Raw genomic sequence first — 27,283 nt, 5'->3', positions numbered from 1 at the left:
TTTGCCTCTCTTGTGCCTGTTTTTTTCTTCCTCATCTTTGATTCCCACATTTCCTCAGCCAACGTTGTCATCATCACCACCTTTACAAAAGGCCCTCCTTTTATATTGGTTCGTGTATCATCTGTGGCTTCTCTGTGTGATTTAGATTCACTGTTAAAAAGTGTTTATATACATGTGCGTTTCATGTTTCTAATCAGCCTCTATATACACTTATACCATCCTATTCCTTTCTTGTTCTTTCTTCCTTCCTCCAAAATAAAAAAAAAAGTTTTCTAATCTTGATATTAATCCAAAAATATCCATCACAGCCTGTTTTAATGATTCCATGATGGTTGTCCAGAGATTTGATGTGTTGTTTTGTGTTTGATGGAGCATAGCAAAGGGAACTCCATTCCTCAAACCCAGGTAAAAATATGATCCTGTTTGTCTTTTTCTTTTTTCAATCTTGCTGTAGAAAGCATAGAACAAGAGGTTTTATGGTTTGATAGTAACGAAAATGCAATTTGGTTGTCGGTGAGAAAGCTTAAACCCAAAGAGTTGTTTTGTGCACAGGCAACTGATCTGGGACGCAGGGCTGTCAGAGCTGGACATGGGAGATAGGAATGTAATGGTTTTTTGTTGAATTCCAGAATAAATCTATGTTATTATGGATGAAGAATGTGGTTTTTGATCTGGGTTTTTTTTTTTTTTTTTAATCTGGGAAGAGGAATATGGAATAAAATATATATATTGATAACAAACTAGCTGAGGAGAGGAATTTTCATCTCATTTAATCCCATGGAGGCGCCAGCTGAGCAGCAGCCACAGGCAGGGCAGCCAAGCGCGCCGAGGAAAAAGATGACGAAACAGTTAACTGGCAAACGCGAAGATACGATCTTGCATACTGCGGCAAGAGAAGGCAATCTTCCTACTGTGATAGAAATCCTTGGTGGCACCGGAGAGGCTGAATTGAAGGAGTTGTTGGCAAAGCAAAATCAAGCCGGCGAGACAGCTCTTTATGTTGCGGCAGAATATGGTTATGTTGATTTGGTTAGAGAGATGATCAAATGTTATGGTCTTGCTGATGCTGGCATCAAAGCAAGAAATGGGTTTGATGCATTACACATTGCTGCAAAACAAGGAGACATGGGTATGTATTGATTAATAGATTTTGTTGTTGTTTGTCTGTTTTTGCACAAATGAAATTGAGCTCTGTTTTGTTGCAGAGGTGTTGAAGGTTCTAATGGAGGCTCATCCGGAATTGTCTATGACCGTGGATATATCAAACACGACGGCTTTGCACACAGCTGCAACGCAAGGGCACATAGAGATAGTGAACTTTTTGTTGGAGGCAGGAAGCGGCCTGGCAACCATTGCTAGAAGTAATGGGAAAACAGCCTTGCATTCTGCGGCAAGAAATGGGCATTTGGAGGTCCTGAAAGCCCTTCTGGAAAAGGAGCCTGAGATTACAAAAAGGATTGATAGGAAAGGGCAGACGGCACTTCACATGGCGGTGAAGGGACAGAGTAGTGAGGTGGTGGAGGTGTTGATTATGGCAGATCCTTCGTCTGTAAACATGGTTGATAATAAAAGCAACACCCCGTTGCATATAGCAACCAGAAAGGGTAGAGATCAGGTAATCATCCTCTCCCTCCCTTTTAGTTGGTTTCTGCAATAAATCTGAGTTAACCTTACATTGAGCTATCTAAATGTAAGAACAAAACAAAAACAAAAAATTAATAAAGAAAATTTTGTTTGAACTGCATTATTTTGATATCCTCATCCTCTGACAGATAAGGTGGGGATAAAGTCTAAATTTCCTAGAATTGTCCTGGCTTGGCTTAGCTGAAATGTTATAGATCATAGTATTTGAATCTGTTGGATATGAATTATAATTTGTGCACATGCTTTGAATGTTGATTTTGGAATTGAATTGCTAATTTACATCCACAAAAATATTCTAATTAGAATGTGAATTGGCTCATAATATATCAAAATATGTATTACTTCAGAGGGAGAAAAACTTGGTGAAGTTTGTATTATTGAATTTCCTTTGGAAACTGCAGAAATGCAATTGTACTTAACTTGACATAATTCAAGTACTGGTTGTGCAGATTGTGAGGATGCTTCTCGAGCAGAAAGAGACAGACACAAGAGCAGTCAACAGGACTGGTGAAACTGCAATTGACACTGCAGAGAAAACTGGCCACCCTGGCATTGCAGCCATTCTTCAGGAGAATGGGGTTCTGAGCGCCAAAAACATCAAGGCTCAAGCACCAACAAGCACAGCCCGGGAGCTGAAGCAAACAGTGAGCGACATAAAGCATGAAGTGCATTACCAGCTAGAGCACACGCGGCAAACCAGAAAACGAGTTCAAGGCATTGCAAAACGCCTCAACAAAATGCACACAGAAGGCCTTAACAACGCAATCAACTCCACAACTGTGGTGGCTGTGCTCATTGCCACGGTGGCGTTCGCTGCCATATTCACCGTCCCTGGCCAATATGTGGACGACCCAGAAAGCATTTCCCCTGGAGTCTCACTTGGGGAAGCAAATATTGCCCCACAAGTGCCGTTTATAATCTTCTTCATCTTCGATTCCATTGCCCTCTTCATTTCTCTGGCGGTTGTGGTGGTGCAGACCTCAGTGGTTGTCATAGAAAGCAAGGCAAAGAAGCAGATGATGGCAGTCATCAACAAACTGATGTGGTTAGCTTGTGTGCTTGTTTCTGTGGCATTTTTAGCTCTGTCTTTTGTTGTCGTGGGTGAGCGTGAAAGGTGGCTGGCAATTGGCGTTACAATCATAGGAACAACCATAATGGCTACCACTTTGGGAACTATGTGTTATTGGGTAATTAGGCATCGGATTGAGGCCTCCAATATGAGAAGCATTCGAAGATCATCAATGGGCAGCAGATCAAGTTCCTGGACACTGCCGCCAGCGATGTCAGACTCTGAGATCTTCAACAATGAGTACAAGAAAATGTATGCAATTTGAAGTCTCTCCCTACGCCAGATAAGTTTTAGCATTCGGCGTTAGAGATCGATCACCATGGTTCTATAACTTGACATCTATAATGCACATTTTTCCTGAGGAGCTGATCATACTTTTTTCTCTTCAGAGAATTTTGATGATTACTACTATAGTCTATTCTACAACTTTGGTTCTCATGAAACTAATGACATGGTTAAATCTAGTTTGATTGTAATCAAACTGCTCTGTTACGATCTTACTATCCCACATGGCTCAAGTCTAATATTAACCATGTGTATATAATAAGCTCTTAGACATCATTCTCTTGTAAGCCGGTTTTCAATGGTGAGTTCCACCCAAGGTTTGTATCATTTGGTATCAAAGCTAACCACTATGTCGAGAGGTTCGAGTCACGAAGGGGGCGAACCATGGGCTAGATTAAAATACTGATAAGTGAGTGGAGCTGCTAAAAGAGAAATGGCCTACCATCGGTCAGTGTCGATAAAGTGGGCCGCCGTGGACGTCGGCCACAGGAGCTCAGTGGTATGTTACGATCTTAGTATCCCACATGGCTTAAGTCTAATCGTAACCATGTGTATATAAGCTCTTGTACACTCTTCCCTTGTAAGCTGGTTTTCAAGAGTGAGTTCTACCCAAAATAAAATCCAATCTCACAATATCATATAAAAGGAAATTCCGACCAGGTAAAATGAGATTTTTTGGCTCATAGTTCAAAACTCATTTATTTATTGCTTTGAGTTTGCTATTTTAAATATTAAACTAATTTAAGCATCGAAGCTATTTTTCACCCAGCAGCTCTCATTTTCTCTCTTATTGAGGAGGAAGGAAAGACGTGGGTGACAACTGACAAGCAGAGCAAAAGTAAATTGCTGCTTCCAACTGATACATAGGATAGAAATAAATACATGGCAGTGGAGCAAATTAAGGCCAAAAGCACCACACGATTTGATATTGGTAACAAGTTAGGTAAACCTATAGAGGTGACAACTAAAGATGTGTTCTGTATTGCTTTTTTACTTTCCTTTCGAAAGTCAAGGAAATGGGGACAGGTTCAATGTTTGAGAAGTAAAGGTCCAATTATTGCTTCATTTTCTTTTTTCCCTTTGTTCTTTTTGTTTCTTCAAAAGCCAATAGTTGACAGCAAAATAGGATTGGTGAAGAGCCATCTCTTTCATGAATTGAACCCATAATCTCCCTTTACCCCCACAAAAAAAGAAAAAGAAGAAACAAGGGTACCAATTGGGTTACAGAAGTCACTAATCAATTATAAATTTGAGGATTTGTAGTTCATAAATGAGAAACTCCAAGCATCCCATGCCAGCTCCAAATCCAAAACATCTAGACTCACAAAGGCCAGTTAAAGTGAGGTTTGACAACTAATAGAGCTGACACAAAAGCATGGGAGCTGGATAATTATTGGAAATCTTATGGGACTGATGTAGGCTGGACCTCAAACCAAACAAGGAAAAAAAAAAAACAAGAAATGATAGTTAGAGGGATGCATGTGACAAAGAGTAGTAAAGAACTTTCAAGCTAAACTAGAGTTTCATTGGCCAATAATTGCGTGTAGCAAAACCTCACCACTAAAAAGAGGAGTCCCATCTTAGACGAATTTGAGCAAGGTGTGTTTATTGATTAAATCTGCCTCCATTGAACTACAAATCTTGCTTAAATAGACTTATAGGGCAACGCCCGTTTATTGGCTTACCCAAAATAATCTAAGACAAAACCCATTTTATTGAATCACAAAAATACCCTTTAACATAAAATTAAATAATAATAATAATAGCGACATTAGTTAATAGGACCTAAATAAAACTACGTGGACCAATATTTGGTGCTTCAACCCCTTGCATCAGGGACTGCCTATCTTGATTCACTTTGTACATGAAGATAACCTTTTAAGACATAATTAACGAGACCAAGTTAACACCAAACATTATTTAATTCCAACCCTAAAGTTTGAATTCATGCTGAGGGCCTACTTTAAAGGACTCACAAGGAAAAGCACACACAAGAGTGATTTTATTGGGCTGGGCTAATTTTGCAATCAAGCCCAAAATATAACAATGAGGCCCATTAGAGTTGGACCTGCCGGCTACCTTCGGGCTACGAACCAAAAATCAATTTCGTTGACCATTCCGGTCGAAACGTCCAAACTGCAATTTTTGAAAAAAAAAAATATATATATATATATATATATATATAAAAGAAAAAAGAAAAAGCACTCTCGCTTCTATTGCGTCGTTGGGCGGGTGATCGGAGCGAAGATGGATGAGGAATTGCTGGAATTGCAGAGACAGTTCGAGTTCGCGCAGCAAGCGAAATCGAGCGTTCGCTTATCGGAGCGAAACGTCGTCGAATTGGTGCAGAAGCTTCAGGAGCTCCACATCATCGATTTCAATCTTCTCCACACCGTCTCCGGCAAAGAATACATCACCCCTGTACCTCTCTCTCGCTCTCGCAATTTTATCTTAGCATCTGTTTGTTTCCCAAGAAAATGACTGAATTGAGAATTGAAGGAGAAAATAACTTATTTTTGTGTTTTACGTATATATATATATATATATGTATATATATGCGTACTTCTTTAAGCAACAAAGGAAAACTATACTCAATCTATTTGAAGTAGGTGAGACCGGTTTAGTTAATAGTAGCATTAGTTTCTCAGTCTCGGATAATGGACTCTACGAGATTCGATATTTAACTTTCTTTTCTTTTACACATGTTCTTAGTTACCAAACGACCGTTAGGGCTTGAATTTCTGTTTTGTCGGAAAATTAGTTGATTTCAATTTTTTTATGAGGTTGTGATTGTTGGTTGAAATGATTGCAATTTTGATGATGGAATGGTATAACAGGATCAACTGAGGCATGAAATAGTGGCGGAGATCAATAAATTAGGGCGTGTTTCTTTGATTGATATTGCGGACAGTACAGGGGTTGATTTGTACCATATTGAGAACCAAGCTCAACATGTTCTTGCCAATGATCCGGGGCTAATGTTAAATCAAGGGGAAATAATATCACAATCCTATTGGGACTCTGTAGCTGAAGAAATCAACGATAGGCTTCAAGAATGTAGCCAAATTGCTTTGGCAGAGCTCGCCGCACAACTACAAGTTGGTTCGGAGTTGGTCACCTCTGTGTTGGAGCCCCGCCTCGGGACTATGGTAACTTGTTTTCCCAATTTTATGTGATTTTGGAACAACCAGAAGAGAAATAATTGTGATGTGGGTTGTCTTTGGATTTAGGTGAAAGGTAGGCTTGAAGGTGGGCAACTATATACCCCTGCATATGTTGCTCGTGTTAGCGCCATGGTTCGTGGTTCTGCGAGGGGTATTACAGTCCCAACAAATTTATCGGCGTTGTGGAGTTCATTACAGCAACTACTGCATGAAATGGATGGAGCCAGTGGTGTGGCCATTGAAGTTTCATTTTTCCAATCCCTGTTTAATGGGCTCCTGAAGGAAGGCGAGGTTTTGGGATCACTGCGTGCAGGAGTTCATTGGACGCCAAATGTACATGAGATACTCTTGACTTCATTTGGTTTAGGATATGCTAGATTTATCTTTTTGGAATAATGAGTGCTGCTGGCCCTGAAAATTATTTTTGGTTGCCTAGTCAATTTGGGACTCCAAAAATCCTCCCATGCTACCTCACTTTGAAAGCAGGTGTTAGCTGCTTCTTACAAAGTCACATAAACACTTGGATTGGTTGAATTATATTTTTCTATGGATAAAAAATAAATATTTAATTAAAGAAAAATAGGAGAATAAGTCTAGCATACCAGGGGTATAGCTTCTCTTAGTTGTCACAATCTTAATGTTAAGAGAACGGAATCTTTAAATATAAAAATTACAATGAAGACTACCCAGAAGATTAGTCCAATCATACAAGGATCTTATAATAATGATTTTAGCGAATTTGGTTATGCTCAAAATTATCATCTGATTGTTCAAGGAAAACTTCTTATAGAACCATGAAATCTGTCTCCATATGCTTTTACTATTAGAGTATAACTAGAAGTATCAAGTCTCTCTTCTTTCGAAATGTGTGTCACATGGCCATTACTTTCCAATTTTGTATTATTATTATTATATATTCACTATTTGATATTACTAGTGGCTGGCAGCCATGGTTCGGATTTAAGATATAATCCTCAATATATATGCAGCTAATTTTGTGCTTATTATTTTGATTGCTAAAATCAAAAGGTTATATGAGAGAGAGAGAGAGGGAGAGACTATGGGAAGAGGGGAAGTAGGGGTGACATTTATATGTTTCCTTGAACCTGCCCCACTTTTGTTTTCAATACTCAGGGTTTTTTTTTTTTTTTTTTGCTTTTGTTGCTGTTGTAATTATCAAAACAATTGTTGTTTCACATTATGTAGAAATTTGGAACAGGTCTTTGCCAATGCTCAAAAGGAATGTGTAGATTCTCTCTTTTCACAGGTATGGACTCCTCTTCTTCCACCTATTTGTAACTTTGTTCAGATATTTATTTATCACTTGTTCCGAAAATGATTTGTAAATGATATGCTAGTGTTCCCTTTCAAATCTGATATTAGTCATTCTTTTTTTCTTTTCTTTTTTTTTTGTTGAAACCTCTATTTTCTGAGTAGGTGGAGTATAGCACTCATTTATTAAGCCTGAGCTGATTACAAATTCAATGTTGATTAATTCTGTGAATTTATGAAATGCGAAGTTTATATTGATTATTAGTCAATTCAAATCTATAGGACCTTTTCTAATCCTTGTTTTTGTTTTTGGAATTAATTTATGGAAAACTTCAAGTTCTCTCTTCTTTGCTGCTCCCATATTGCTGCAGAATTCTTTTATCAGCTATGAAACTCTGCAGAAACTTGGAATTTCCCAGCCTGTTCAGTTCTTGCAGGTATTTACTGGATTTTGTCAATAGTATGTTTGCGGAGGTCATGGTATTTCTGTGAAGTAAAAAATTTGTGTTTTTGTCTTCTCTGATTTTATCTAATCAAACCATGGCTATGCACTCCAATGTAGTCCAGATATCCTGAAGGTATACCTTTAGTCACTGCCTTTGTTCACCCCTCAATGATTGAGATGTTGGATGCTGCTACTGAGGATGCTCTTGAAAGCAGTAGTTGGTAAGGGAATCACTTCAAATGTCTCTCCCTTATCTTTTTCTTTTTCTTTTTCTTTTTCCATTTTAGCTTTTTAAGCAATGAATAGAAATGTATTTAAGCACTATGACTCATACCCTGTACTTGCCTGAAGATGCTAGTGGATCATGCATGGGGTGGCATTATATTCCAAGCTATCACCTAATTATTTATTATGCATAGATTAGATTCCTCTTAGTTTATTTATTTACTTATTTATTTCTCTAATTATTTGAGTCAATAATATATGCTCTACGAATTTTATTTATATGATATGCATTGAATATGATTTTACTATGAAAATTTTCTCTTGATCCCAACCTTCATCTACTCTTTCTTCCTATGTGCTTCCAAGAGAAAGATTCTTGTTGTATTAGTATCAAGAAAAGGAAAAAAAGAACAAGAAAGATTGTTGTTGTGGGTGACAAAAATTGCCACCCTGCTTCTTTTTTCTTTTCTTATTTTGGGTTATGGCTTATTAAGAGATCCCTTTATATGTTTCTAGTGGGTTCTCATGCATGAAATTTTTTGTTTAAATTCAATGAGACACTTGTGAATTATAATTCACATGTCTGGATGGACCTATACAGGATTGATTCTCTTTCTGTATTACCTGCATCCTTTGGGCCCCAGGACGCTTATAAAATTGTGTCCCTCTGTCCATCTGTTCAACTGGCTCTCAAGGTGACTTCCTGATAGCATGTAAGCATATTGATTACACACTTGATTTGTCAATTCATATATAAATATTTGTCTCTTGTTTATTTGCAGTCTAATAAAGTACTCATTTTTGGGGAGTCCTATGTATTTAGCAATGGCTTTATCAAGGTATGGTCTATCAAATATATTATACTGAATTTTTTTAATTTAGGAACCACATTCAGTTATGTCTATATACGTAGTTATCACTTTTACTACTTGTTTAGCAGTGTAAACCTGCTAAGGATGCTAGTTGGATCGGTTAATAGGACTAGCATACTAGATCAGTTTAATCACATGGTTGTCAACTGCTGATGTTTGTTAAAAAATTAAAAAGAAAAAACTAGAAATAAGAAGAGATGTGTTTAATAGGGTTATCTGCATTCTTCTTGTATTGTAAATTAACATGGTATCTGAGGTTTTGGCATGAAACATAATCCACTTGCTTGCCACATCATCCATATTCTTATTGAACCCTGTCATTTGATACACTTGATTGAAAATTATTTTGCATAGCTTTCTTTTCTTCTTTGCTTGTAACAGCCAACCTAGAGTTGAAGAAAGTTTACATTTATTGATGTTAATCTTGTCTGTCATAAAATCCTGATGCTTGCAGTTTTATCTTTTTGTTGGTTAGGATGTGTATGATCGAATGGAGAAAGAGATGGAATCCTTCAGTGTTTCAAGGTCTTCTGGTGTTATGCTGTCTGATGAGTCACACTCAGTCAATGTAGCTAAAGTTGGACATGATTCAAGCAGGTTAACTGAGTCAAATGATGCTGGCAGTGAGACTGCTAGGAACAAACAGGCTATTGAGAAAGGACAAAAAAGGAAAAAGGGTAAGTCTGCTGGGAATGCAATATCAGGGGCAGCTGAAAGTGGTCCTGATAACCAGGAGCATGTCCCTACAAAATCCAAGAAACACCAGAGGAAAGGCAAGGATACGGCTTCCTTACTAGTGTCAGATTCAAAAATAGGTGCTAAGAAAGAATCAGTTAAAACAAAAGAGGACAATCTCAGCATTCCTTCAGAAGAATGGCTAATGCAGAAGATTATGACACTGGTTCCTGATTTTGAAGAACAAGGTCTGTTGATTCTAACTTCAGTTCTGTTAATCACTTATCAAAAAAAAAAAAAAAACTTCAGTTCTGTTAATTATAATTATTGAGGTAATTTGAATCCATTTCATACCCAATTTTGACAGATGCATTGGCCTGATTTGGTAGGTATAGACGATACCCAAACAGTTCTTAGACCTCTTGCAAACCATTTGAGACCTATGTTAATCAATTCTTGGAAGGAAAGAAGGAAGGCATTATTTACAGAAAGCGCAGAAAGAATTAAACGCTTACTTGATAATTTACAAAGGAAACTTGATGAGGTTAGTGCAGTACAATGGCTGGTCGGAATGGTATTCGCTATGTCAGCTGTCTGGTATTTTAATTTTTGTACTGGGTACTTTTCCAAATTAGAGCTTTTTTAGTTTATTGTATTATGTAACCTCTTGGAATGTAATTATTTGTTTAATAAGTTACTTCAAAACCTATGAATTTTGAACAATTCTGTATGATAAACGGTCTTTTGATATTTGTTGTTTCTGGCAGTCTTTCTTAAACATGCAGCTGTATGAAAAAGCTCTAGATTTGTTTGAAGATGATCAATCAACTTCAGTAAGTTTTTCCTTAATGATCAACATGTTTAAGATGTTACTTTGGTGATATAATGGGTATTAAGAAGACTAATCTACAATATACAGGTTATTTTGCACCGGCATTTGTTAAGAGCAATAGCTGCTCCCATTGTGGATACTCTCTTACATGACTTGGTATAGCTTATTGAAATTTTTGTCCTTAGTTTGTAGTTTGCGTTTGTTATGGTCTAATGGAGCAACGTATTTGGTGAATAAACAGACAGTTTAATGTGATGATTTTTTCCGATGTAGGACATCCACAACAAATTGAGGAATGGTGTTGAAGTTGAGGAATCTCAAAATTCAGAATCTGTTTCACTTAGTCCTGGAGAAAGAACTGCTCTTGTATGAAATAATCCACTACCTGATAAATATGCCCATAATTAATATTTTAAGTTCTGTCATGATGGTGTCTTTGCTCAAATTCTTCATTCAGAAAGAATACCTATATGGTGGTCAGAACTCTAAAATTCTCCTTTTGGCTTTGCAGGCAAAGAGTTTTCCAGGATCACTGTTGAATAAGGCTCTTGCAGTGGTTGATGTTTTAGAAGGAAAGGTCCATTTTTTTCTCTTTCGTTACACATTGTTTTCATTCTTGGAATCTATTACATACAAACAAATGTTTGGCAGCATTTAGATTATTATTTTATTTTAGACGGTTAGGGTCCCTTTCTCAACACGTATTTTGATTGCAGTATATATATATATATATATAGGAAGGTTTACTGTCAAAGAAAGAAATAGTTGGAAATTATAACTGTTTTGCTTTTAGAGGAACTGTTGTTTGTTTACTTGCAATTCCTCGAGTGATGGATAATTGATGATCTGGAAAATTTCCAATTTTGCATGCTACTTTATTTGTTTATTTTTAAAATATAGCAATGACTTTAAAATGGGAATGTTTGATGTGACAGCGGGTAGAAACGTTCATGGATGCATTTAGAGCTCTATCAGAAGAGAGGTAGTTATATGTCTTTTATAGCAGTGTAATTATTGTTTCCTTTTGGACTATGGAGAATCTATGTTGCATTGGACTTATCATTTACATTTTGAGTCTCATCTTTCCAGTGGGTTACCCTTGAAAAAGCTTGACAAGAAATTGGAAAGAACACTTCTGCATTCATATCGCAAGGTAATCCTGCTTTCATTTATAAGGAAATGTCAAAAAATCTATGTTAATAAATGGGTTAGTTTTTCATTTGGGTCCATTCTTGGCACTTTTGTGAAAAGTGATAATGGGTCCCAAGAAGTGATTTTGGAATGAGTTTCAAATTGTCTTTTTTTTCCTACTAGAAGTGCTTTGGTCAAATAAATGGGCCCACTCATTTTCAGTAAAAGTGGACAGGCCCCCGCCTCAAAATCACTTTATGTGGGTCAAAAAGTGCAAAAAAATGCCTACTTATTTAATATCATCTGGCTTTAGTAATATGAAGAGGCTGGTTTTGAATTACGAGTAGCCACATCAAGTGATGTTCTTTTCTTGATTTTATAGTTAGCAATGACTCAGCATTTTTTATAAATCTAAAAAAATGGATCGATGGTCTTTGGAGCTTCTTTCTCATGTTCTCCTTATCATTATGCCATGTTCAGGATTTAACATCTCAAGTTTCTGCTGAAACTGACCCAGTTTCACTTCTGCCAAAAATCGTCTCCTTGCTATATATACAGGTCAGTTTATTTAGGTTGCTATGTTTTTGTTGATTGTCCTTTGTTATCAACGTGAATTGTCTTGTGAATAGGTTCACCATAAAGCTCTTCAAGCCCCTGGAAGGGCCATTTCTGTTGCTGTTTCTCGACTGAAGGTATGTTTATATTTATCACATGAAGATGTTTTACAAAGTATGTACTGCAAGATTTTTGAGTATGACTGCATACTTTTCATATACATAGTAATAACTAACCTTGTGCTGTGTTGAAGAGAAACAACATTTTAACAATTTAGTAGACAAACTAAGATAATAGGCTAAGTTAAAATGTTCAAGATGGTGCAAATATGTGTCAAGAAGATTAATGTATAGGGTTACAGGTAGTTACTAAGTCGAAAGCATAATAAGGAGAAAAAGATAGAATGTACTGGTAGAGTGAGCTTCAGAGGGCACTTTTTCTGTCAATACAGACATGGATGCCAACTAAATTCTTGACTTTTGAATCCACACAGGAATGTTTATGCATTTTTTTTCAGGTGTGGATTCAGTTGGCATACCTTTTTCAGGAATGTAGTCTCAGTACTCGGGTCTCCTGGATTGTTCTTTGTAACATTTTCTTTGGATATGGAATGCGGATACATTAATAACAGGAGTTGTTGGGTCATTCAGCTTATCATGTGCCATACTGCTTAAATATGTGTTTTTATAGAAATGTTTTGTTTTAATATCATAGTCATATATTTATGCCAATGGTTTGGACCAAATGACATTTCTTTCCTGCATAAACAATGAGGTGGGGTATGAAGGTCAATGATCTGCATTTTTGCATGAGCTGCACATGTACCTGCTGTTGGAACTTGGTTCAGTTTAACTGTCTGAGGATCAGGCCCTCATCTGGGTTTGATAGAGATATAAACTTTTAAATTTTGAAAATGGACCACTTATTTAGAATCTGTTGGATTAGGAGTCAAACTTGTAATTATGTAGGTTATCAAATTAGGAATTGAATATGTTATTTGATGTAGCATGGGTGTAGTAGGTCGCAGAATCAACAATCACACAACACATAACTCTTCCACAAACCAAGAAAATTCAAGGATTTGTAGGGAAATTGAAGGGAAATCACTCCTAGAGTGTTTCTTATTGAAAACTGATGAAAAAGTACATAAACTTAAATAGAAAAGAGGAACGCATCCCTGTGAAAACAAAAGGCTAACTATCATGCCGCATCTCGGTCGATCGAGTAGCGGGTTAATATGACAAAACCCTAACTAACCACGCCTGGTCATTACCTCAGGTTTTTGTATGGAGACTCAATGCAACATTCTTGGTCGATCGAGCATCTACCAAGATGTCTTTTGAGCTTACCAAACCAGATTGTTGAGCTTCTATTGATGGGCAGTTTTGACCTAGTAAACATTGGAATTAGGAAATGTTCATGAAATATAAATATGTAGCCTTTTGAATAGGCTTTCCAATGCTACCAAGATTGTCTTCATGCAATAGTGGAATCATGAGATATGACCATTTTAGTGGAACCGGTATGATCTTAAACTGGTTTGCATAATTAATTAATTATCACATGCCAAAACAAAAAAAATATAAGAATTCGAATCCTGTGAGATCTGCATCGAATTTGACCCACCAACAGCCCTAGTTTGTCCATTTAGTGAACTTGATTGCACGTATTAATTGTACCTAAGGGTTATAATACTATTTGTCTGTCTTTGAGTTGTATTTTTGGGTTATTTCATTCTATAAATGTCTTTCCCCATAATTTTGTATTCTATAATTATGTGTAATTTTCAGGATAAACTGGATGATTCAGCACACAAGATCTTAGCAGATTACCAAACTGCAACAGTGACACTTTTAGCATTAATGTCTGCTGCAACTGGCGATGTGAGTAAATTTGCATTTCACTCATTGGATGCTTGATTTGGCTGATCTGTCATTGTTACAACTAACCCATACAAGCTCAGGCTTGAGCGAAAACTGAATAATTTCTTGGTCGTGCTTTATAATTTATCTCCTCTGTAAGGGGGCCTAAAAGAGTTGTTGATAAGTAGATTTGTTGCAAGAATAAGTTGGCCGCCACATTGTAAACTAGGTTCAAGTCATGATAATATATTACACTTTTGACGACCTTTTCTTGTTTGGGAGACTAGGTGATATCCTCAAGTATTAGTTTTAGGTTTTGGTCTCGTGCTAATTATTGATTTATTTTGTACTTCTTTTTCTGTGTTTGTTAGGAAGAAGACTGTTCATCTGACAGAATTTTGACTAAAAGGGAGCTGTTGGAGACCCAAATGCCAGCATTGAAGGGCCTGGTTTTGAGTGCTTCACAATCTTGACTCTTCGTGAAGTCAAAAAGTGAATCTTCGAAAGAAATGGATAACTGATTAGTGCCTGGAAGTCCTCTCTTCTTTTTTTAGGGGGGCAGTAATAGTTTTCCTCAAAATTAAAAATATTAATTTAATTACTTATTCTTTTTTTTTTTTTTTTTTTTTTGAGTCTGCATCAGTGCATCCTATATATTGCCATATGTGGTCCAATGGCTAACAATTGGTGACATCAATGCCATCCTTTTCCAGCAGAAGAAACTGAGTGGAAAGCCTTTTGCAAGCTCGATCTTCAACTGAACACTTCTCTCACCATGTTCCCTAATTCCATCGTAAACCACCGCCTAGCATCCTCTTCGGACCATAATTCACTACTACTCTCGCTCGAAGGTCATTTTGACCATCTACCTAAACCTTTTAAATTTGAAACCTTCTAGATTAGAGATCCATCTAGCCACGCAATAGAAAGAAGTTGTGGGTTCCCCATCTTCATCCTCAACCGCAAGTGGAAAGCCACTGACCCAGGGCTCAAACACTTTGGCCATGTATCTTAAACCAACTTTAAAGCCCTCATGGTCGCTCTAGACGAAGTCAAAAAATTTGGCCCCTTCAAGATCAACTTTCGGGGGTAAGAACAACTATGTAAACATAAGTCTTAGGAGTCGGGAGATGTGGATCATTTGTAAGAATCTGAACACCAAGTTCTTTCATGCATCAACAGTAATAAGAAGGCGGTATAATGCTATCATTTTTTTTAAATCGGTTGAAGGGACTTTCTGACTTGATCCCAATTATTTCCAAAGCTCGGTGGCGTTGGAGCTAAAGGGTTACGACTTTGTATTTTGTGAAAATTATCCACGTCAAAACTGCCCATCAATAGAAGTCTGAACAATCTGGTTGGTGGTTGCAATCCGGTTGAGAAAGGTGTTCGAACAGGATTTGCAAAGAACACTCCATTTGCAATCCAGTTGAAAGGTGTTCAAACAGGATTCGTACACAACAAAACACTCCCTTTGCAAGCCCGTTGTAAAGGCATATTAGAAGAGTGTTATTTTAACCTAGTTGACTTGGACTTAAAACTTCAGTTCGCTTCCAACCTATATAAACCTCATTAGCCACGATTTCCATAAGATATGAGAGGCTATTTCATTCTTTTTACTAAACGATTTTTGCAGCTATCTTAGCTTTGATTGGTTCTAAAATCTCTCAATCCAAGCTAATTCCAAAACTACTTCTAGTGATGGATGATAACTGTCATTTAGTTTACAACATCCAAGAAAATATTTAACTTGATGAGCTTCTCATTTTAGAATTTTATTTGGTAATCAAGATGATAAGAATGCCTACTGTTATGTTAGTGCATACCAGAACCTGGTTTCCCTCAAAGACCCACCACCCTTCTCCAAATCCCAACCAGCAACTTCATCGTTGCCTAGGCTGATTGCATACATTACTTTTGCGTGTATATATATATAAAAGCTACTTAGGAAACTTCCCTGATCAACAACTGCTTGAGTATAGAAAAATATGAAGGACGTGGCCGTAAATAAAGCAAATAAGTGTGAAAGAAGAAAGCATATATTTAAAGGAAAAAGATAAGACTAAAGATCACTGCAACAAGATTGATAGGACAATTGCTTACAATTGCCAGATACAAGAAACATTAATGCTGTAAACTAACTGGGTTTATAATGAAAAAAAATCCGCACTGAAACTTTACATTGTAAGTAGGATATTTGTTAGTGTTGAGGTAGAGTCGGTCTCTTCTCCAACATCTCATAATGGACAACAAAATTATCCTGCAACCAAAATTATATGTTGGACTAAAGGAACTAGAATTGACTCAAAATTGTAGAAATCAAAATAATTAGAAAACAATTGATGGAACTTGAATTGATTAGTCCAAACCTTTCGGATCGTTTCAAATGTGTTCGGATCAAAACAGTGATAAGATCCTCTCTCGTACGTGTTCGTCTTTACAAGCGGCTCCATATTGGGGACTCTTATGAACCATAGTCTGTGCTCTTTGTGATAAAACCAGCCTCTGTTGTAACTGCCAACAGACAATGCTTTTAGCCGAATACACAAACCTTTTTTGCATATATTGGAGAATGTAAAAATTCAAGTCACCCATAGCAGGTGCAGTGCAATTGGAATGGAAGCGATAAAATAAAAAAATCTTTTCACATCTGGAACTTCCGTATTTGCATAAATGATGATTATATATAAACATAATACAGGGATATAAGTCTAATAATCTATGCATGTATTGGCAATCTTGTGAATATGAAAAGAATAGCGAAAAAATAGTTGAAAAAATAGTTGTAACAAACGAGATTCTTAAAAATCAAAGAATTTCTCTGGAACTCTAGAGATCAGTATATTGACTTTCTAATATGACGTGTTTCCGCTGTCTACAGTGCACTCACAACAAGCACAACTTTTTCATTCACATAGAAGAAGAATAAGACAAAGAATCGTTGTCAGACCTTATAATTTACAGATTTGAAATAATGGATCTGCGAATGGAGGCACATATGCTCTCAATGCTATTGCATGAGAACTGTAGCAGCACCCTTTGCGATGAAATGTGTGACTTGGGGCAAAATATGCTAAACATTCACTAGCTTTGACAATAAACAAAGTGTGTGTAAAGATGTGGAGAGAACTTTTTTTTTTTAATACAAGTAATCAAAATATATCATTAAAAGCATGAGACGTCCTCAGGGATACAGGAAGTATATAAGAGGAAACACCTAGCATAAAAAGAGCAGAGAAAAAAAAAAATAAAGAAAGAAAATTATGTTAACTAATCGTCAAGGAAGATGTTGAGAGAACTTACAGTTCATTTGCAGCATATAATTGGGCTTCATCTTTCGGCATGCTGCAAAAGAGAAGATAATGATTGCATTAAATTTAATATCTTAAATGTCATTCTATAAGAGCAACTGAGATCCAGTAAAGAGAAGCACCTGTAAAATATATAAAATAATGTTTCCACTGTGAACTTCGAAAAATAACTTTGCTGCAACCATCCAGAGGAGATTAAGAGCAGGAAGGGTAATAAAATAGCACTCTCAATGATCTCAGAAAAATATGATAAAAGCAGCTCACATGTAGTGCAGGTGGATGTTTAGCATAATAGCATTGTGGCACAGTAAACTCTGGATCGCCCTTGGCAGGCTCATCAGACCATGGAGAACCAAAAGTTTTATGAAGATTCTCTGTTGAATTCAAATTTAACCCAAGTGTTGTCAGGTCAATTCCAAGTGCAAGGGATGTTAGATCAGGATCACTCATCCTTATCACACTTAACAAGCCTAGCAAACCAAATGGGTCTGGAGCAGATTGCGCAGCCTGCATGGGTTTAATGCCCTGATCCCTAAATGACTGATTGACAGCCGACATTTGTTGCAGCCGAAACTGAGACTGGTTCTGGTGTTGTTGATACTGCTGTATAAGCTGGTCATACGATCCCATACCAGTATTTGGAGAATTTAGAGGTCTTAGTCCAATGCCAGGAGGCCCACTGGTCTGAACCAGATACAAAATTTAACAATTAGGATGTTACTATACTTTCATATGTTGATGCAGAAGATCAACTTTTTTGATAAATTTGATGCAGAAGATAAATGCCAACAAATGAATCCTATTTTGACCAACGGAACATTTCAAATAGTCTGCCTTCCAAAATATCTTTAAAAACAAATTCTACAATGCACACCATCAACTCTACATGATCTTTATGATAATGGCTTCATTTTAAATAGTTTATTTGTCATTCAAATCCCACAACAGAGTGGGAAAGAAATTCATTTATCACCTGGGAATGATAGGCAGAATGTGAAGATGGGAATATATCAGAACCGTGTAAATGAAGAAGATCCTGATTGTTTACAGATGAAAAAGAGACGCCACTACTACTAACTGATGGAGCATGTTGCTGTTGCTGCTGAGGACGATGGGATGAATATGTTCCACCCAAGTTAAATCCAGCAGACCTCCCCATCTGCAATTACAGGAATTGAAGTATTAGTGAAAACTCGATGCACATAGCATATAACACACACACACACACACATACTCTCTCAATTTTTACAACTTAGGACTCACAGAAAAGTGCTGTGATTGCATCATAGACACGGCGTTGTCATGAATCTGTTCTTTCTGGTGCATATCCATTGCATAATCTGCATTACCACCTGTACAGGATCTAATAATACGGTCAAAAACAAAACTTGAGCAACTGACCAAATTTTATCACAAGAAAAAGCTTCCAAGCATCATGCCTACGTGACTGACAAAGAGGAATAATAAAAGGAGAAAATGAAAGTTAATAGATCAATTGAGCATGTGCAAAGATATATTACATCAAATGGCAAAAATTTCATCAAACACAGCAAGGAAGTTGATGAAACTGAAACAACATTTTTTTTTTTTTTTTGATAAATAATAATGATATAAAGCAAAGCGCAAAGGGGCACAACCACATACACAGGAAGTATAAAGAGAGCACCTAAGAGGGAGAGAAATGAAACAACATATATACTTATCAAAAAAAAAATGTTGCAGTGATGCAGAACTTGGGTAAGTCTTTCAATTCCATAAGCCACACAAAATTATAAAGATGCCTGATATAACACTGCCAGATGAATTTTCATGCTAACATCCTCTATTTTTAAGGCGGCCAACATCAATGGGTATCAGCAGGGGCTGGGGATGCAGGGCTGGGGAATGCTGATGCATGGCTATTGTTGTAGTTTGTCATAATAACTCTTCTAACAGCTATCAAGGACTACTATAGCATAGAATGACAAGATGTTGCATTTCAGTGTCATTAGCCATACAAAATAAATATGGCTTCATAGAACAATGGCATACTAAATTTTACACCCCCCACAAATTATTTTAAATGTGGCAATACATCCTCAATACACAAATAAAATTGCAGAATAAATGGGACACTAGATCCTTGAGAATCAGTAATAACAGTTACAAAGTGACTTCATCAAGAAATCACTATTAGATAGAAAATTCATAACTAAGCAAAATGACTATCAATTTAAAAGAAACTCAAGTAACCCTTGCAGAAGAAAATTATAATTCTCAGCAAGCAGGAACACTATGTTTTTTTTTTTTTTTTTTTTTTTATAAGTAGGAACACTAGGGGCCCCATTTGGTTTGTAGAATAAACCCCTAGAATAGAATGGCTATTCTTTTGTTTGGTAGGAATCTATTCCTAGGAATAGTTATTCCCATGAAAATAACTAATTCTTTACATTAAGGAAGAGGCTGCATTTTCCAAAAAACATACCCATATTTTGGGGTGGCCAACCACCCACTTTGTTTTTCAGTTTTCTTTTTTTTTTGGCCACCCACAAAAGAGGCGAGGGGTGGTCGCACCACCCCCGTGGTGGTTCCCTGAGGCAGTCCGGGGGTGGTTGCACCACCCCCATGGCCTTTTGGGGTGGCCTAGATTTGGCTTCAGGGGTGGTCGCGGCCACCCCCCACAAGTCGCTGAGCATGGCCACTTGGTGGGTGGCCAACCACCATGGGTTGGTGGTCGGCCACCCATGTTATTTTATATTTTTTTTATTTTTAAAAATTAAGTTTAAAAAAAGAAAAAAATATATATATAGTGAGGGGTTCTTTAGTACTTTTGATTTCATTCCACTTATTAGAGCATGTGTGTTACCAAACTAAGGAATAAGAACAACTATTCCATTCCACTTAATTCTATTCCTAGTCATAACTATTCTCTTTCCTAATGGAATCCCCATTCCGCAAACCAAACGAGTAGGTTTATTTTTCAATCCTATACTCTGAGAGATCATACTTCAATGTCACCACTTAAATCCTTAGGTACAAGAAAATAGGCCCAAACCCATTATTCTTACAACAACACGCAAAAAAAAGCTTTGCATTAGCAATTATCTGCTATTCTGCAACCAAGATTTTTCTTTTCCCACTTGCTAACAAAGGTTTTACCCAATTAGCAGCATAAACCAATGTAGCAATCAAAATATAAAGCTGATCTCAGGTATTACAGTTCCATAAATGCATGGCAAGTACTACTGGTGAGGTAACTGGGTTTAAAAAAAGCATCAATCTTTTTTGATAAGTGAAAAAAAAAAAAAAAAAAAAAAAAAAAAAAAAGCATCAATCTTTAAAAAGAAATAACAGCCAAGATTTATAGTCCAGGTTAACAGCACCTTTAAATCCTGGTAAAGCTGGAAAATCTTCATTTTGAATGCTAAACTCTTGGTTTTGTTGAACAATAGGACTAACACCAAGACCTTGTTTTCGTAGACCTGAAATTTTTTACTTTATATCATATTTTCAATTTGACAAAGTGGATAATTGAAACATAGAATTGCAAAAAATTTCTTCGCTTACCCAATTGTCCTTGGGGCCCTCCAGCAGAACTAGGACGACTTGTCAGCTGAGGGAAATCATTGAGGTCAAAAGGTGTGTCATTAGAGTTCACATCATTTAACATACCCATAGAGCTTAAATTATTTACTGCTTGGACATGGCCTTGAGAAAGTGGACCTCCACCAGCAGGATAAGAATTTCCTAGCATAGAAATTACCTGCGGAGAACCTGAATCCAAAAAATGTCATCTCCACAGAAATAAAGCTCATTTTAGCATATCAACACAATGAGTATTAATCAAACAATAAGTACAACTATGATGCCCAGTCAAATGAATGGATTTACTTCCAAATGTAGCATTTCCAAAGAATTGGGCAACAATAAGCACGTGAGCATACAATGATCAAAAATACATCTCATTATAGAGATATTAGCACAAAGCCTCTGATAGAAGTATAGTTCAATATAGTCCAGGAAAAAAAACAGACAGTCAAGTATCCTCAAACGCATGCAGAAGACAATAGTTCCAAAGGTACTAGTATAAATCATCTTTCTCTTAAGCCGCTTCTGTACAAATATATTAACCAGTTGAAGCTAATACCTTGAGCAAGTACATTCCCCATCAATCGATTTTGTCCTTGCACATTCAAACTTCCAGATCCACTGTTTGCATTTAAATTTAGCCGAGAACCAAGACCAGGAACAGATAATCCTCCACCAGAGCCTATACTCCTACCAATGTTGCCCATGTTTCCCATAGAACTCGTAATCCGAGGGCCTGCATTTGCCAAAATTGGGGATACTCCCAGTCCTGGAACAGCATTCCGGTTACCAATTGCACCAGAGGTTGGGAGAATTCCAGGAATAGAACCGCCAACTCCATTTGTGCTACTACTAAATCCAGGGTTTCCTACAACACTTATTCCTCCTCTATTTGTCACTCCTGAATGTCCATGGGAGCTGCCATGAGATAACTGCAAAGAAATTTTGAAAGGAAAAAAAAAAGTAGTCCAAATTATAACAATGTAGATGTGCATGCACACACACAGATAAGAGGAAAAAGAACTCGAGCTGAAGTCAATAATCTAGAATTGCTTTTAGCAGCTAGCATATAGCATGGACAGTAAAAACACCTGAGAGAGAGCAACAGGAAGATTATTTGACGCAAATCGTCCACTAGAAAGGCTGCCAGTAGGTTGTTGAACACCCCCAGAAGGAACATTATTTATTGCTGAGTTTCTTGATGTTAGTGTACCAGGAATGTTGGGAACGTTAAAGCTACCATGAATGTTATGCAGCCCCTGAATTGTTCCTGCAAAAAGAAATCTTGGAATTTCACAAATTCTGAAGAATACATACAAGTGAAACTCAAGCAATTTCTACCCACCCGAGTGATGAAAAACAGGGGAGGCTGCACCAGACTGACCAGAGAAAGACGTAGCAAAAGATCGCCCAGAACTGTCTGGAAGATTTGAAGCGGAACTGTTGAGAGAAGACTGCAACAAGAAAACATGAGAACTCTAACATTAAATAAATAAAACATCTTGAATCCAAATCACATAAACACAAAAGAATATAAATGAAGACAACTAAACATTGATCACAAGTAATGCTGGATGCACATAGAATGTAATATTTTATAGGGGAAATCATATTTAGCCCCTAGCTTTTCGTCTGATTTCAAATTTCAACAATCAGATCCTTTTGACAACTAGGTCCTTTAATTTTTCCTAGGTATCAAATAGGTGCCCCCTGTCACTTTATTGTCAAAGTTACCAATTTTCTGTCTGCCACATATGCCACATCTAATACAAGTGTATATGTGATTTGGATTCTATTTGTTGTTGGAGAAGGCCACGCAGCAACCCCTTTGTTGTGAGAGGGGGTGGCCATGAGCCACCACTTCGCTGTCCAAGGGGGTGACCACACAGCAACCCCATTTGTTGTGCGAAGGGATGGCCACACGGCTAGCCTCTCCCCACAAATTTGGCTTCTTTTTTTCACTCATTGTGGGGGGGGGGGGGGGGGGGGGATGGGGAATTTGATGTAGCAAATTTGTCGTTGACAACATGAGCATGAAATGTCAACTGAGGCAGATGGAAAATTGTTAGCTTTAACAACAGAGGGACCTATTTGAAACCTAGCAAAACCTAAGAACTTGATTGTCGAAATTGGAAACCCAGGGAATAAATTGAAATCAGGAGAAAAGCTAGGGCTAAATATGATATTATTTTTTTTTCCTATTTTATAGGGCTCTATATAAGCTAAATTATCCTTAAACATTTGCACATCTCAAATAGTATGTAGACTGCAAGGCACACAGAAACTGAGTACTAATATTACCCTCCTTCTATATAATCACAATTTAAACTAGACACCTAATCATCCCTGTAGCTGTGTCATTCTAAAATTCCAAACATATCATAATCTTTACCTCAAATTCCTACTTTTTTTTTATAAGTAAAACCTCAAATTCCTACTAAGAACATCTCAGCACCATTATGTATTATAGCTAGCCAAAAAATATCATTCCATTCTTAAACCACCGTTCAACCACTTTAGCTACCATTTTTTCAATACAAACCCCAATAGATTTTCTATTCCATTCTCTATGTTCTTTAAATAAATATTTTTTTAGTTTTTATATCACTTTCTTAAACCATCGTTCAACCACCTTTTTATTGTTTCTCGACTTCTCATTTCTCCACCACTCGGCATCCATCCTATGATCTCTCATAATCATTTCCTTGAGCATCTAGCAGAACTGCCAATCGCCTTGATCCCTTCATAGCTTCCCTCACAACCGCACAGATTAAAAAATTGGATTCATAAGGAACTGTTGTCCAAATATGAAGACGCACTGTAGCTAAATGTGTGTTTTAGAAAATTTGGAGATAATCTATTGGAGGGAATTTTGAGGCTTTATTAGCTAAATTTTACAGAATTTTGGTATTTTAGCTTTGCTGCCGGAGATGCTCTAACGATATGTACTCCATAATGCAAACCCAATTATGCTAAACAAAGCCACATGCAAGATACACCAAAGATATGATTAGCAAATTACACAATTATGGACCAAAAAGATTAATGAATGTACCTCAAATTATTCACAGAAATGAAAAGAGAAAAATCAATGAGTCAATAATTGAGCAAACACAAAGGCCCTAAATCTAGAATAAACAAAGATCCCATAGCCAAAAAAAAAAAAAAAAAAAAAAAAAAAAAAAAAAAAAACCTCACACCTAGTTCCTAAAACACTACATTTTATTAATAGGAGAAATTTCACTAAAACCCCCTTTACTTTCAGCACTATCATCCCCCTAAACTTCAAAAACTCTCAATTTAGAGCATCCAACTTTAGAAAGTTTGCAATGTCACCCCTACCGTTAGTAGATTTTGGTTTAAATCAGATGGAATACAAGTAAAATGTCCATTATACCCTTATATTTAAAAATTATTTAAAAATTAAATAATTAAAAATTCTAAAAAAAAAATGGAACCCACGGCTTGGCCATGAGTCCAATTTTGTTTTCTTTTTTTCTTTTCTTTTAATTTTTAAACAAGGGTATGAGGTGAAAGCTCTTGAGTGACCTGGTAACTGGTTCTGACAGGTGGGGTCAGTTACCCATAGGAGTTTGATTAACAGTGAGGATTGTTGTACAATATGCGTTTGCGACGTGTAATTAATTTGAGTAAAGTTCTACGTGATCAAAAAAAAAAATTAAACGGGTATTTTGGCATCCTCTGTTAGGATTTAACTGAAAATCCTAACGAATGAGTAACATTGCAAGTTTTTTAAAGTTTGATACACTAAATTGCGAGTTTTTTAAGTTTAGGGAGACGATTGCAAAAGCGTTGAAAGTTCATAGAGGTTAAATGGGTTTCCTCTAACTAATATAAACCATATATTTCTTACAGGCAAAAGACAACCTAAATTTCAGCAAGTCATTGTTCCATAATTGTTGCATGTTAGAAAAAGATATTTGCAGACATAAGACAATATACTGAGTAACCAAGGCATGCAGCAGCAGGCCAAAGGCCGCAAATCCACAAGTTAAAGAAATTATGTAGAAAAGAGACAATACATTAAGTAACCCCGACATTGCATGAGCATCAATATGTCATGCGAAAAACCATTCCTTGCTGAGAAAAAGCACTCCCAAGTCTTCAGAGTCAAAGCAAATATGGACAAATTGAATAGCTTCACTTCATGATACTCAAATTTTAGCCTGAAAAAGGAGAACAAAGTTGTAAGAGGGAACTCCAAATGCTAAAAGAGAATCAGGAGTGAGCAACCAGTAGAAAATGAACTGAACACCAATGCCACAAGTAAAACACACACATCAAAATGAACTGAACACCAATGCCACAAGTAAAACACACACATCAAAATGAACTGAACAACAATGCCACAAGTAAAACACACACATCAAGATACGTATTTCTGTTTTCTATGCAAAGACCAAGAATAAATCTCACGAGATAAACTCTTCCCTCTTTAAAATTCCAAAACCTAACATACACTCGGGTTATGCCAACTTCTTAATAAGCAGTAAAAATATTGTTTAAATAAAAATATGGGTTTTCTTACTTTCTTTAACTACCACAAGTAATATTTTAAGTTTCAAGAACTCAAATATCAGAAAAGTTACTGAAAGACGCAAAAATAACGAAAATGCAATTGAGTAAACAGACTGTGCCTAGAAGAAATTACATTGAGAAACCAAGAGCGACACCACAAAGACAGAGTTCCAAACATTTTACTCTCACTATACGTGATGCTAAAAACTTGGAAACCGTCCTAACAATTCAACGCAATGCAGCTATCTAGTGCTATCATGCCATACGCTACAATAACTGATCTTAAATCACCACACAAAAAAAAAAAAAAAGACTTCCAAGAATCAGTCTCCCATTTGGTTAATGAGATACTGAAAGAAATACAAAGAAACTAAAGATTCTAAAATGTACATTTCCCATCATCTGGAACTGCTCAACTACCGTTTCGCTAGATTGAAGTACGCTTTTCGTTTTCCTCAAATCACTTAAAGAGCATGGAAAAACATGTTTCACAGTTTGCGACATCATTTTCCTTTCCCGCAATTTCGCAGTAGCCAAAATAAAGAATATAAATGCATAATTTCCGCCAATCCTACACCAAAATCCTAAAAAAAGGAATGATCACTATCCGAACAAACTCCCTCCAGAAACCCTAATTACAAGATCAACAACAAGAAACCGTTTCACCGCGACGGGATGAACTCAGAGCGATCCGAGATCGAACTCGGAACGTGTCCGAATCGACTCGGGCTCGATTGGCGAGGAGCAGTGGTGCAGAGAGAGAGAGTGAAAGAGTACCTGAGAGGCAGATCGGCGAGAGCGAGAAGTGATGGGATTTGGTTCCGAGTCAATAAGCGAGTTTTGGTTTTGTGTGCCCTAAATCGAGAGAGGGGAAGGAGAAGAGAGAGAAAGAGTGCCACGGGGAAATAAATAGAGAGGGAAAAGTTCGTGTGCGGCGGAGACTTGGTTGTAGCCTTGTATGTAATGATTTGCGGTGGCAAAGGATCACGTCCCTTTCGAATTGAAATGAAATGGATAGAGTGGTTACAACTTATTAATATTAAAAATATTATTGCTTTTTTTATATACATTTTAACATATTCTCTTTTATATATTATTTTTTATTATATTTTTGCAAACGCTATTACTATTAGCTTCGTATGCAACAAGAAACCTCAAAACACCATTATTTTGAGATCTTTTTCCATTCATGACAATTCACAATCCACTACGAGCTTTTTTTTTTTTTTTTTTTTTTTGAGATGTCCGCACAAGAGGGGGGAGGGAGATTCGAACTAGTGACCTCCGCTTCATTAGGCGTGATCCCAGCCGATTAATCTACCTCTTGGGGACTAATCCACTACGAGCTTTCTCATCACCATCTCCATCTCTCAAAACCCTTGGAATATGATAGTTATTTTAAGGTTTAGTACGTTTTTTAGTCCCATAAATATTTATTCCTTAAAAATGAGGGATAATTAAAATAGAGGAATAACCATACATTTTCGGTTGGAATAGCACTTCATCTCACATTGACGTAAAAGTCATCTATGTCTCTATAAATTATAATACCCTAATCCTAACTCTAGTTAAGAGACAAAATAATTTAAACTTTGGAATCGAGTTGGGCTCAAGCAGAATGAGTTTCATACATAGAAGGCCTATAAGCCAATTTTTGGTCTAGAGGATCCATCCTCTTCAAGGGAGGATTGATCTTAGGGGTTAAAAAAACCTTAAGGATCAATTCTTTCATTTTATGGATTGATCTTCTCACGACAAAATGTGTTTTTAGGGTTTTATGAATCCCTAGCATCGCCGTGAAGTCTATTTATTCATCATCAATCTTCTCTCAAGAT

At 36.7% G+C, this 27,283-nt stretch overlaps 3 protein-coding genes and 1 non-coding gene across 5 annotated transcripts; 3 read left to right on the top strand and 1 right to left on the bottom strand.

Annotated features, from left to right (window-relative positions):
- The first annotated feature begins 6 nt into the window (after positions 1 to 6).
- LOC132164274 (ankyrin repeat-containing protein At5g02620) lies at positions 7 to 3,325 on the top strand. Its single transcript, XM_059574758.2, has 4 exons — positions 7 to 405; positions 553 to 1,129; positions 1,206 to 1,615; positions 2,094 to 3,325. Exons 2-4 carry the CDS (start codon positions 778 to 780, stop codon positions 2,976 to 2,978), a joined length of 1,647 nt encoding a protein of 548 aa, XP_059430741.1. The 5' UTR covers positions 7 to 405; positions 553 to 777; the 3' UTR covers positions 2,979 to 3,325.
- Positions 3,326 to 5,203: 1,878 nt separating this feature from the next.
- LOC132163523 (E3 UFM1-protein ligase-like protein) lies at positions 5,204 to 15,235 on the top strand. The gene is made up of 20 exons (XM_059573839.2): positions 5,204 to 5,419; positions 5,836 to 6,147; positions 6,229 to 6,495; positions 7,382 to 7,429; positions 7,806 to 7,871; positions 7,997 to 8,100; positions 8,706 to 8,799; positions 8,887 to 8,943; positions 9,452 to 9,899; positions 10,041 to 10,195; positions 10,419 to 10,484; positions 10,571 to 10,639; positions 10,757 to 10,849; positions 10,995 to 11,060; positions 11,419 to 11,465; positions 11,573 to 11,636; positions 12,095 to 12,172; positions 12,244 to 12,306; positions 13,960 to 14,052; positions 14,403 to 15,235. The coding sequence occupies exons 1-20, from the start codon at positions 5,246 to 5,248 to the stop codon at positions 14,502 to 14,504; spliced, it is 2,466 nt and encodes an 821-aa protein (XP_059429822.2). The 5' UTR covers positions 5,204 to 5,245; the 3' UTR covers positions 14,505 to 15,235.
- Positions 15,236 to 16,073: 838 nt separating this feature from the next.
- Positions 16,074 to 26,355, bottom strand: LOC132163646 (putative NOT transcription complex subunit VIP2). 2 transcript variants are annotated; one of them, XM_059574013.2, is made up of 14 exons: positions 26,226 to 26,355; positions 24,953 to 25,096; positions 22,255 to 22,363; positions 22,001 to 22,179; positions 21,469 to 21,841; positions 20,889 to 21,095; positions 20,705 to 20,803; positions 18,606 to 18,694; positions 18,316 to 18,501; positions 17,607 to 18,026; positions 17,465 to 17,517; positions 17,335 to 17,376; positions 16,401 to 16,545; positions 16,074 to 16,291 (listed from the first exon to the last, which is right to left on the bottom strand). In XM_059574013.2, exons 2-14 carry the CDS (start codon positions 24,968 to 24,970, stop codon positions 16,232 to 16,234), a joined length of 1,980 nt encoding a protein of 659 aa, XP_059429996.1. In that variant the 5' UTR covers positions 24,971 to 25,096; positions 26,226 to 26,355; the 3' UTR covers positions 16,074 to 16,231. The 2 variants fall into 2 exon arrangements, with proteins under 2 accessions (XP_059429996.1, XP_059429997.1); XM_059574014.2 differs by having other exon boundaries at positions 22,294 to 22,363.
- Positions 22,255 to 22,335, top strand: LOC132164838 (small nucleolar RNA snoR35). The gene has a single exon (XR_009438440.2). It is a non-coding gene; the product is annotated as a small nucleolar RNA snoR35 (small nucleolar RNA).
- Positions 26,356 to 27,283: the final 928 nt, after the last annotated feature.

This window comes from Corylus avellana, chromosome 8 (genome assembly GCF_965113065.1).
Source record: "Corylus avellana chromosome 8, dhCorAvel1.hap1.2, whole genome shotgun sequence".
Lineage (NCBI taxonomy): Eukaryota > Viridiplantae > Streptophyta > Magnoliopsida > Fagales > Betulaceae > Corylus > Corylus avellana.
The sequence above is the reverse complement of the archived record's forward strand: the minus strand, read 5'-3'. Positions and strand labels throughout refer to the sequence as shown.